Source organism: Tiliqua scincoides, chromosome 7 (genome assembly GCF_035046505.1).
Source record: "Tiliqua scincoides isolate rTilSci1 chromosome 7, rTilSci1.hap2, whole genome shotgun sequence".
NCBI lineage: Eukaryota > Metazoa > Chordata > Lepidosauria > Squamata > Scincidae > Tiliqua > Tiliqua scincoides.
This window is the reverse complement of record NC_089827.1, coordinates 31138025-31150639: the sequence shown is the minus strand read 5'-3', so window position 1 is coordinate 31150639 and position 12615 is coordinate 31138025. Positions and strand designations below refer to the sequence as shown.

The 12615-nt window shown below is 42.6% G+C and overlaps 1 protein-coding gene across 2 annotated transcripts in view; it reads left to right on the top strand.

Annotated features, from left to right (window-relative positions):
- Window positions 1-8394, top strand: part of MKLN1 (muskelin 1) — a 163680-nt gene extending 155286 nt beyond the window's left edge. For both annotated transcript variants that reach the window (XM_066634642.1, XM_066634643.1), the window contains 5 exons: window positions 44-158; window positions 1749-1888; window positions 3372-3474; window positions 6083-6137; window positions 7944-8394. In XM_066634642.1, the coding sequence (XP_066490739.1) occupies window positions 44-158; window positions 1749-1888; window positions 3372-3474; window positions 6083-6137; window positions 7944-8065 (535 nt within the window). In that variant the 3' untranslated portion in view covers window positions 8066-8394. The remainder of the gene's footprint in view (window positions 1-43; window positions 159-1748; window positions 1889-3371; window positions 3475-6082; window positions 6138-7943) is intronic.
- The last annotated feature ends 4221 nt before the right edge of the window (window positions 8395-12615 follow it).

The window sequence follows — 12615 nt, the reverse complement described above, 5'->3', positions numbered from 1 at the left end:
TGTTGGCAGAGTGCTTTAACTACAGAGTGCTTTAATATTGTAGGTCTTGTGTCTACAAGAATGATCAAGCAGCCAAAGAGAATCCAAGCAAGAACCTTCAAGAGGAGGAGCCCTGCCCACGATTCGCACACCAACTTGTATATGATGAGTTGCACAAGGTATGCTTGTTGGGACTCACTGTAGTGAACTTTTTAAACCTACTTGGTGAGCATGGTGGGAAGCAGTGAAGTGCCTCTGAAGTAGTGATAACTTCCCAGGTTGCTGCTGAGATATGGTGAAGGAGGAAGAGGAGTCCAGCATTACAACAGTTCCTCCCTTGCTGTATGTGGAAACCAACCTGAAAACTTTAGGGAAAGGGGCTAACAGGAAAAAGTGGGGAGAGTGAGTCCTGGAAGAAGGCATGCTGACCAAGGAGAGTAGTATCTAGGAGCTAGCATGCATGTACCCCTTCCTACTCCCAGTTTTTCCTTTACTGGATCAGCAACTGAACAGGTAAAAATCCTTCGTAGTTTGTGTCCACTGCCACCAACCCATGCTGCAGAGGAGGTAATAATCTCCCTGTAATAATCCCCACTGTGCTGTGTGGCAGTGGAGAGGTCCTCAGGACATTCAGCAATAACATCATCCATCATCCATCATAACCGACTTCCGGGTAGCTGAGTTCCAAGCTGCATGGAGCTTGGCTTCAAGCTGCAATCCTGTGTGGCTTGGGGAGGGGGGAGCTCCCTTCGTAAGAGAACATGGAACCCTGGAACTTCTTAAAAATCAATCCTACCATAATGTCTGCAGGTTGAGGGGACATGACAATCCCATGAACATGAACTAGGCAAATAAAGGGTCAAAATATAACTACTTATTAAAAGTTCTGGAGAAAAAGGCAGTTAAACAAGAGGGAACAAAAGCTAGGTAATAAAAGTATAAGCAAGCTGATAGAAAACGCCTGAGCCTGGCTGGAAAGCGCATAAGTAAGATTTGATTAAACAGATGCAGTAACCATTAATGCCTAATCAATTGAGCTGGAATGCTATACAAAACTCTGCCACAAAAATGCTGGCTGGTAGGCAAAGCAAAAAAGGGTGGGTGTCCCTGAATTCATTCTAACTAGAAATACAGTCCCTATTTCCTAGCTACTTACTTTTGTCCAAAGAACCCCAGTCTTTCAGCTTGTATGTGAGTAAGCAGATGAACTTCTGTGAGCTCCTAGCGAATTGGTCACTTGAGTGACTGGCAGAGAATGATGACAGATTTTCTATGGGCAGGAGCTTGTGTAACTTTACTTTGATGTTACCAGTTGGAGGAATGGAACCTACCTGGGTCAGTCCATCCAGTCCCTTGAACCTAGACAGATAGGTTTGCTAACTAATGGCAAAGCTAAGCAGAATAGCTGCTCCAGACAGGGAGATGAATCCTGAGTTTACAAACCCATGTGCAAACCCAGTTTACAAACCCTTTAGTAATGGAGTTTCACAAAGCCTGCCTAAATACAAAGCCACTGCCTCAGCAGCTTTTAGCTTACACAGGGGCTTCTGGGGGATGTGTGAAAAGAGCGATGGGTAAAGCTTTGTTTCGCTTTGCTTTGTTTCCAGGGAGAGTGCAATTTGTCACTTGTGTATTTGACAGGCAGGCCATTTGAAGCCATGGATAGACCTTGATCTCCACCTCGAGATCCCCTGTGGGTGCTTCTTTGCATGCGTGCCTGTTAGTGTGTTCGTTATATGATCTTGGTGTCTTCATTCTTGTCTTGCAAGGTTCACTATTTGTTTGGAGGGAATCCAGGCAAATCCTGTTCTCCAAAGATGAGACTGGATGACTTCTGGTCTTTGAAGCTCTGCCGACCTTCCAAGGAATACTTGCTACGCCACTGCAAATACCTAATAAGGAAACACAGGTACAGGCCTGCAGTCTTGAAGCTAAATTTCTATAAGGGCATATAGCCCTTTTAAAATTGACTACACTTATTTATTTTATTTATTTTCACATTTTTATACCGCCCTTCCTCCAAAGAGCTCAGGGCAGTGTACACAGCTGCTCTCCGCCATTTGTCCTCACAACAACCCTGTTGTTGTGAGGCTGAGAGAAAGTGACTAGCCCAAGGTCACCCAGGAAGCTTCATGGCTGAGGGGGGATTTGAACCTCGATCTTCCAGGTCTAAGTCCACCTCCAAACCACTACACTCCATTCCTTCTCTCCAGTCACTCTTCTAGTCACTAACTCTGTTTTTGCTTTTGGGTTTTGAGTTTGGGTCCATTTGTAGCAATGCATTTGCAATCACAGCCGTTGGAAATTGTCATATACAGTCATGCCCTTGGATACACAGACCCCCGTGGATACAGAAACCATGGATATGGGGCGCCTATATTGATTAATGGGGTGCCTATATTGATTAATGGGGCGCCATTGCCTGTTTAAGAACTTACCAGGGAAGTGTGTGTATCTTACTCAACAGGGTGCTGTTAAACTTACAGCATGAAGCATTCCAGCTCTGAGCAGCCTGAATCCTTGTTCAAACAAGCTCCGGAGCTAAATGAGAAGCAGCAGTTAATACCCTTCCCTTCTAGCTTCAGAGCTAATTTAATCAAGGGATTCATGCTACTAGGAGCAGGATTGCATTGCGCTGTAAGCTTAATTGCTTTCAGCAACTTGTTTAAGCATTTCCTCCCACTTGCATTGGAACTAGTGGATTTAAACAAAGGATTCACTGCCAGAGAGACCAATTGCATCACAATTAAGCAGTTTAGCTTACAGATTGATGCAGCCCAACTCCGAGCAGAGAGAATTCCTAGATTAAACTGAAACTAGATGGGAAGGGGTTAACTGCCACTTCCTTTTTAGCATTGGAGCTTGTTTAACAAGGATTCACACTGTTCAGAGCTGGATTGCATCGTGCTGTAAGTTTAACTTCTTACAGCACCCTGTAAAGAAAGATACACACACTCCCCAAGTAAGTTCTTAAACATTCTTAATGCACACAGGATGTTGGGGTCCCCAATCCATGGAAAGTGAACCGCAGAAATGGGAATGCAGATATTGGGGCCCCTGTAAAACGATTGTGAAAACTCCTTGTTTTGATTCAGATGTTTCCAGAGTTTTTCATTGATTCAAACAAAATAAGTTCCAAACCAATTCCTGATATCTTCTCTCAATTTTTGAAGTTTTTCCACTTTTCTGTATGTTCCTATGCTTTTCTTGATTAGTTCCTATGCTTTTCTTGATTAGAAATGGCATGTTGCTTTGCAGCCCTTTAAATAGGTGGCAGGCTCTTTTTTTTAGTAGCTGAGCCTTTAGGTATAGATGCATGGGGGGGGGGGGAACTCTGGTTAAGTGCTCTCCAGCAACTGCACTAAATCCTTGCCTTTTTCATGCCTCACCAGGTTTGAAGAGAAGGCCCAGACAGACCCATTAAGTGCCCTGAAATACCTGCAGAATGATTTGTTTGTCACAGTAGATCACTCAGACCCAGAGGAGACAAAAGAGGTAATTGGTGGGAATTTGTGCATCTTTTAAAAATTCTTCAAACATAAAAACAGACATGCTTACACAATGCTAATGTTTGTGCATCTGTAGACTCTAAAGTAGCGTACTACTAAAGCCATGGACACCCTTTTAGATGCCAACATCTAATTGTGCATGATCCTTATACTCTTGAGTAAAATAAGCATGCAGTACTGAATGGTTGGCATTTCAAAATGCCTTCTGGAAACATAAAAATAACATGTCAGGAGCGGGCTTTCATCTAGCCTTTCCCCTGACATGCTGGTTTTCTTTGCATGCCATTTTTTAAAATGTGGAAATGCATGAAATGGTATATTTCAGTTAATGCTTTTTTACCATGAGATGCTGCTTGAATTTAGGACCTCACTCAGTTGAGCGAGGTCAGGGAAAACTTTTACTTTCCATGGCAACTCTTTACATTTCTCTTGGTGAGGCTTGCTTTACAAATTGAGACCCATAGCTACAGAATGGACTATATACAGGTCCAACCTTGTTATATTCAGATTTTTTATACACGGATTTAACCCAATACAAATGGCCACTGCATATGAGAAGGAATGTGCTGATCCTGGAGAAGGGGAAAAATGCATCTCTTTAAAATCACAGTTTAAAAGCTGCTTTTCTTATTGTTGTAGCGAGACAGTCATGCAAGTGATCATTCCACTCTTCAGAAGAGCCAGGCAAAGGTCCTTTGCATTTATAATTGCTGACTGTCTCTCTATAACAGTAAGAAAAGCTGTTTTTAAACCACAATTATAAAGGGACACACTTCTAATTTTTTCAAATTGCTTCTATTTAACACATTTTATGGTATCAGCAGTGAGTTCCAGAATCAAACCCCTGCGGATGTCAAGGCACAACCTTATTCCGTTAGGAACAATGGAGGGGCAAGGAACCTGGAAGTGGGTCTTTAAATCTATTTTTCCACTGTTTGTTATCAACAGATTTTTTTTATCCACTAGGGATTTTGGAACAGAAGCCTAGTACAGGGATGTCCTGTATAATATTTGAGAAGCTGATGCCAGTCCATGTAAGCTGCTTCCGTTGTTTAAGGTCAGGGTGCCAGATGAAACAGTCTCTATGTTCTGGATCTAGCTGGGCCAGTACCCAGCAAATCCAGTGATTTGCCTAATGTGATATTTTAATGAGGGACAGCATGGCATCAACCTCCTTAGGTTGCTTATTATTATTTTTAATTATATTTTCATCTGTGTTCCCATCCTGGAGAGAACTGGCAGACTGCTGTGTCAGTCTTGCCATCTGCTGTTTGCCTTTACAGAAAAAGAACAATGTGTGGAGGTAACTGTGACCTCACCTGAGGATTTTTAGGAGCCGGTATTGGCTATTCAGGAAGAATGCAGAAAAGCCTTGCTGAATAGCTGAATGAAAGCTATTATGGCTGCCTTTTCCCAACAATAACTGGCTGGGTGTTTCTTGGAAGGTTGCAAGCAGAGCATAGAGGCAACAGCATCCCTCCCACTCCCCCTTCAATTGGCCCCAGCACTGGCAATTTGGTGGTGGACTTAGCCTCTGTGGCCAATAAGAACTAGGCTCATCCTCCATGAATTTGTCAACCCCCCTTTGAAAGTCATCTAAGCATGTTTTGTGACTGTGAATTTCATAAGTGAGTTGTGTCATATGTAAAAATGTTCTTTAGCCAGGACTAGCTCATGGACCAAATATCTCCTTGCTTACCATCTCCGTGCTTATGTGAGGCCCTGGCCTCATAACTTGGCCACACCTGGCTGTCAAGGCCTTCTTGGTGCATGTGCACCTGAATGGGTGCCCTTGAGTTAAAAATGGCTTTTTAAAAGACTCTTTAAAATCAGATCCAACAGGTACAAACCTGTTGAGTTTGAGATTCAGGGGTGAGATTCCGATTGGATATCAGAAAAAAATTCCTGACGATTTGGGCGGTTTGGCAGGCAGAGGCTCGACAAGCTTAAGATGTTGTAGGAAAATTTCCTGCTACAGAAGAGGGTTGGACTAGATTAACTTTTAGGTACCTGTTGACTCTGATTCTTAACAGAAAGCAGCACCAATGTCCAACTTCCATTTGTTTCAGTTGGGCATGTGCAGGAAGCATCCCTACCCTGCGGCATTCCTTGACCTTCTGAAATTCCTTCAGCAGTTCTTGACCTGCTGAAATTGGTTGTATATGCCTTTCCCATATTTTAATAGTGTCATCTACATAAAGTGTAGTAAGAGAACAAGCCATTGTAGTAGTGGAAAAAACCTGCCTGCTGCCACTTGCTATGTCTAAAATCTGCATAGTCATTTAAACTGTTGCCTGGCTTGCTTGTCCAGCTGACTTGCTGTTAAAGGCAAGTCTCCTTTTGTGACATGCTTTATGAAGTTTGCTTCATAAATGAACATGAAAACAGAGGGGCTGATACTTTAAAATGACTTGCCAGCAGTGTGAATCTTTAACATGGTGGCTTTAACTGTTGGGGAGACCTTCTTCCCACCAATCCATCCCCATCAAAAATTTTGCTTTAATTACTGCTGGCCAAAGAGCCTATATTTTCCTCTGAGGTGCTGGGATAAACCTGAGTGGTGGTTTTTTCTTTACATGTCTTATTTTCCCCAGTTCCAGTTACTTGCTTCAGCCCTCTTCAAATCTGGCTCTGTTCTGAGCGCTCTGGGTGAGTAGAACTTGGATTGTTCAGAGTTTCTGTTTTATTTATTTCTTATTTGTTTAAAAAGTTTTTATCCTGCCTTTCCTGCCAGAGCAGATGCCTAAGGCGGCTAACCAATTATAAAAAAGAAAAAAATTAAATAAATACAATTTATAAACTCAGGTCATCAGAGAAGGCCTTTTTACAAGTGCCGCCGCCTAAGGAGGTACGTGGGGCGGTGGCAAGAAACAGGGCCTTCTCAGTAGTGGCACCAACATTATGGAATTCCCTTCCCCTTGACTTAAGAATGGCTCCCTCTCTTGAGACTTTTTGGCGAGGCCTGAAGACCTTGCTGTTTAAACAAGCCTTCTGACTTCATGGCCTTTTTAACATCTTTTATACATCTTTTAGTTGCTTTTTTACAGGCCTGATCCCTCCATGAACTGCTGTTTTATGCTCTTTTTTATTCTGACTTTTATCTGACTACTGTTTTTATGGTTTCTGTTAATGTGTTTTTAATATGTTTTTATCTGTTTGTTAAATTATGTTTTAATTTGTTTTTAATATGTTGTAAGCCGCCCTGGGTCCCTTTAGGGAGAAGGGCAGGATAGAAATAAAGTTGTTTATTATTATTATTATTATTATTATTATTATTATTATTATTATTAACACAATGAATAAACTCAAAAATAAATAAAATAAAAACCAACTTGGAGGAGAGCAAAACTATTAACATTCAAAGAACTGCTATGTTAACTGCCTTTTAAAAGTCACTGTCTGAAATTCCCTACAACGTCATGGGATCATTTTCAAGCTCTTGGTGCACTAGACATGGAATGGTGCTACAAAAGCACAGAGGCACTGGTGAAAACAAATTAACTTGTACTTCTCACCCTGAAAGCCAGCAGCTGGAAGAGCAAAAGGATGGGGACCGTCTCTGCTAGCTATGATGAAATTTTAAAAGTGAGTTAGTTCTGGCTCTTCCTTCTAGTCCTAGGCGTGTCTCTTTGGACTGTCCAATAATGTGTGGTATTATTTATGTATCAGGTAATTACAGAAATGAACTATGAGAAAAACAAACTCAGTTGTTGGGTGTTGGTGAACTTTGGCGTGTCGCCTTTGACACATGTGTCATAGGTTTGCCATCACTGGGCTAGGTGGACCTGTGCTCTGACTTTGAATAAAGCTGCTTCACATGTTTGTAATACAGGTGAGGCCTCATTATCCGCAGGGGATCCTTTCGCAGACCCCCCCATGGATACTGAAAATCAACGATAAGCATATCTGCAGTTTTTGACCTCATACACCCTCCAAAGGGGACCAGAGTTGCATTCTGGTCCCTTCTGGAGGGCTTTCTGAAGTCCTCTGGGGAAGCACATGTCTGCCCGCTGCCAAGGGAAACCGGAAGTGACGTTTTTATGCCTTTTAAGGCATTCTGAAACCCAGGGAAGCCCTTGGAGCATAGCTCCAGTCCACTTTGGAGGATCCAGATGGGGCCTGAGTTGAGGATCCAGGGGACCTGCGTTGAGCCAGATCCACGGATATAGGATCTGCAGATATGGAGGCCCCACCTGTGCTGTCAGTATGGCCAGGAATAAAATGCATGTCCATACTGATGCATTAAATGGTTTATGAGACACTTTTGGTTTATGATTTGGTTTAATGGTTTATGAGACATTGGGTTTCATCTGTAAAGAACCTTTATGGGTCAAAGTAGACAGTGTCACCTTTTGAATTCTGTCCTGGGCTTTCCAAGATGTTGTCTGGATACCTGTTGTCTGGATCCTGTTGTACAGTATCCAAAGTCTTTGTTTCTCTTCTTTCCCTCTGCAGGGTTTTCAGACGTTGATCACATCTATGCCCAACGAACTCAGCTGTTTGATACCTTAGTGAACTTCTTCCCTGACAACATGACACCCCCCAAAGGCAACCTGGTAGACCTTATCACTCTGTGATGTGCAGTTTCCGAACATGTGGAAGGAGGGGGAAGAATGCACTTTGTGTTCAGTATTTTTTAAACTTTTTTGTGCATTGAATGAGTGACTGGTGGACTGCTGTAGTAGAGTATCCTGACTTTGAAAGAGGCTTTATGGATAATGCCAAATGGAATTAGGCTAATAAAAAAAGCTAATAAAAAAAAGTATAACTATTGACATAGTTATAACAGAAAACAGTTATATTTTCTGACCTTGACATTTTAAAGGTTGGAGAACATTGGCAAGGGGAAAGTAATTGTGTGGTCATTACACAAAGTTCATGCTTTTCAGGTCCCTGTGATGCAAACTGAAGAAATTGGGGGGGGGGAGCTTGCTTTTTTGGCTTGGTTGTAATTTTATCCCAACACTTCCTTGCCAATATTAGTTTTACTCTCACTGTTTGTGTACCCTAGCAGCAAGATGCTGGTGTACATGAGGGTTGTGTGTCTGTCTGTCTGTCTGTCTGTCTGTCTGTCTGTCTCTCTCTCTCTCTCTCTCTCTCTCTCTCTCTCTCTCTCTCTCTCTCTGTTCACTTGATTGTTGTTCTGCAGCGTGAGTGTGAAAGAAAGCAAACCCATGGTCTTCTCCATTTGTAGTGGGTAATGCCCCCGGTACACAATTGAGACTTTATTGAGAAGCAGAAATATAAATACATTTTGGAAAGAACTACATTTTAAATGCAAATGAGTGTAACAAAACCTCAGTGGCCACTTTAGCAAAGAGCTGGCAGAAGAAGAAGAAGAAGAAGGCGGCAGTTGGGAGTGTGTGTACTTAACCTTCTTCCAGCCACTGCTTTTTTTGCTGAAAATTGTCTACCTTCCTCTGCACACCCTATCTCCCTCCCCAAGCGGTTCCAAATGCCCTGGTTTAGGGGTTCCTAAACATGTCAGGAACCAACCACGTGAAAAACTCAGTTAATTTTCTGCGGAAAAGCAGTGGACAGTGGAAAGGGTTAAGCCTGTGCTCGCATACTGCTGCTTCTCCAGTCCAAATTGTTCTCCTCTAAAAGCTTATTTTCCTTACAAGAACCAGTTATTGTCATTTTATTCCATGCACTCTCATTGAGCCTGTAGTTCCACACTTGGCTGGTGCTGCCATAGATGCCTGACTTCTGTTCTTTGAATTCTTCTACTCCAAGCTTACCATGGCACTTATTTAAAACCTCAAAGGGGGTGGGCTGCACTGGTGGTGCCTTCTTTATACAAGTCTTTTTGATCGAACTGGCATTGTATCTATTTTGCAAACAGAAACTAATGAGTCAGCAAATTTGAGGGATTCCAAATTTGAGGGGTTGGTAATAAGCCCCTGCCTGCTGCTTGGCATAAGAACATAAGCTAAGTCCTGCTGGATCAGACCAAAGTCCCATCTCATCCATCATTCTGTTTTCCACAGTGGCCCATCAGCTCCCTCTGGGAAGCCTATGAGAAGGAGAGAGAAGCAGATTTCTCTCCTGTTCCCCTATAACTGGTAATTTAGAAGCATGTTGCTGTTGAACCCAGAGGCCGCATATAGCTGCAGGCAAACCTATCTTCCAGGCATTTATCGAGTCCCCCTTTAAAGTAGTGGCCATCACCACTTCTTGTGTCAACAAATTCTACAGGCTGTATGCTGTGTGAGATCTTGTTTGTCTTAAACCTCCTGCTGGTCTGTTTCATTGGACAAGTCCTGGTTCTGGAGGATTGGGTGAGGGCAGAGAAATTCCTGTGACCCAGTGCCAAGAAGTGTAGAGCACAGTTCCTTTTTGCACCTGTTTTTTCTAAAGACACATTTTCATTTAAAATGGAAAAAATAACCTTTCCGTTTTTACCTATGGAAACTGCTTTCAAAATTTGGATGGGATGGGATGGTGTTTATATTGGTACTAATAGAGCATTATCATAGAAGCAAAAATAGGCCACTTTACCTGAATCTGAAATATTTGCTCTGAGGATGCTTAAGATGAGCTTTTTTGCACCTCTGTAATGAGGTCATGAAGCAGTTAGAATATGTTTATATTGCATGAACTAATACTTTTATTCTCATTAGTTTTGCATGTTCAAAATCAGTTATCCCTTTTTCTACGTTTGTTCCTGTGGAATGGGAAATGTTGGGTGTGGAATTTGCTGGTGCTCTCTTCCCAATGCAGTCGCTAAAATTTTAAAACAAATGGCCAGCTCTTTGGCACATAAGAGTCAAAACCCATCTGCATTGGCATCTTGCTTGAATAGTAGATGTGCAAGCAGCAGACATCTTATCTAGAAAGAAAGTTTGTCATTTCCCCATTCCATAAATCTCTGTTGATGGATACCCTTAGATTGGTGTGAGTGCACGTTACCTTGATGCCTCCAGCTGCTATTTCTGCCTTATAGATCAAGTCCACCTAAAGAACAGCATCCAAATGTCTATGGCAAAAGAGGGCCACCTGTGAATGTGTTCGTCCAGATTGAGTCTGAGGTGGTCTCTGGCTTTCTTGGTGGGAGGCAAGCAGGCAACTTATGCTATCTTGATATGCCATGAATCACTTGACAAACTCATTATTGTAGTTCAGGGTTAGAGTTTGACAGTGAAATCATGTTATGGCCTAAGGGTAGCTCTGTTCTATGGACTGTGGAAAGCTCGTGTGTCAGTATGGGCTAAGAAACTGCCCAAATGGAATGGTGATGCTGTCTGTCAGCCAGCATTCCAGAGAGATCACAACTCTGTCCGTGGACAAGTCCCACACTTGGGCTATTACAGACTTGGCCATTTTCATACACATGAATCCCATCTAGTTCAGGAGCCAAGGCAGGGCCTGTGGGCAGCAGATCTCTCCTTCTGTTTCTCCCCTACAACTGGTTTTCAGTGGGGTCTCTCTCTGGTCATGGAAATTCCATTTAGCTACCATGGCTGATGGTCATTGATTGATAGGTCTGTCAGCCATGAATTTATTGATTTATGGTCTGTTGGCCATAAGAGCCCTCAGTTGCCTTTGGGAAGCTCATGGGCATGATGTCAGTAATGCTTGCTTACTCCCCAGCAACTGGCTGGTATTCAGGGGCATACTGCAGTGTTGTAAGCATGAGACTTTTTATCTCTAGAGACATTTTATTTCTAGACACCATTCAGCTGTAGATCGATTCTTTCAGCAAGATGCAACTTCGTGCATGGGTATTTTTGTTGATATTGTGGCAATTGGTTTCTGCCATGGAACTGTGTGATTGATCTACAACTTGCTATGGCTTAGGTTGCCAACACTATGGTGTATGTGGCATGCAAGAAATTTAGCACTTGATTGAAACCTTGGATTTTTAGCACATTAATACTTTGTGTCCCCCCTTGCATAAATTCAGATTATCTGTGGCATTAGTTGCCATGTGTTGGGGCAAACAAGGAGTTTCATGCCTTCTTCGTGAGCTCTCAGAGCCATCCGGCAGGCTGCTTTTAGAAGCCAGATGCTGAACTAGATGGCCCTTTGGTCTGATCTACCAAAGCAGTTCTTATCTGGCCAACAAGAATCCATCCTAGAAGTATCATGTAGCTTGGATAGTGCCCTTACCTGTGTTGGAATGGATGACGAAACTCAGATGTGAGAGCTCAGGGTTCAGACATGAGGTCATGTCAATCGCCTTTGAACTGAAACTTGTACTGTCAACCTTATTCTCCCATTGGCTGTTCACAGTTGTTCAAACTGCATGGGAGCGGGATAAGGAATTGTTTATAGCTGTTTAGAGAGGTCTGGTGGAAAACTGCAAGCAGGACCTGGGGACAAGATATGCTCTGTGGCTGCTGCAGAGATCTGGAATGGAGGAGACACAAAGAAGTGGAATGGGGGAACTGGATGAAGGGCTATGGACATGAGGGACTTGTCCTGCTTTTGGCCAACAAGAAAGTGAGAGTTAAATCGACTCATCTTCAGCCCTAGGCTCCTAATTTAATATTTCAAAAGAGAAATTGAGAGAGTGGAAAGCTAGAGAAGGACTGCAGAGTTGGCAGCATTTTGGCTACTTGTCAGAAATCCTGGCCTGCATCTCACATGTAGTTTGTTTTGAAGGAGGCAACATGACCTCTAAAGAAACACTACAGTAAGCAGAAAAAGGGACTTTTTAATTTAAAAAAAAGGTCTCATTTCCTTATACCTCCAATGAGTAAACCAAGTTTTAAGTTTAGAGATAGAATTCAAGCTGTGTGCCACTTCTGTAACGTAATGTCCAGCTGGGCCATTTGCTGATAAATGGGTTCTGGTGATAGGTCTTGGCTGACTTGCAAAGTTTTGTGACATTGGGACTTTGCTCAATAGCTCTGGAATGCTTAAGAAGCTGAAATGCTTCTTAATGCATTGCTCTACCACTTCTGGATTCTGTAGCTTCTGCATCATTAAGGCATACCTGCTGCTGCTTCATTTAAAACAACAAAAAAAACCCTGTATTTATTGGCAGGAATCCAATTCCAAATTGGCAGGAGCCTAAATTGGGAAACCTTTTTTTGCCTAAGCAGTATAAAGCCATATGGCATGGGGCTTGAAACTGGTTTAATAGTAGTCCCTGTTCTCTCCCCCAGCCCCCAAGAAACCT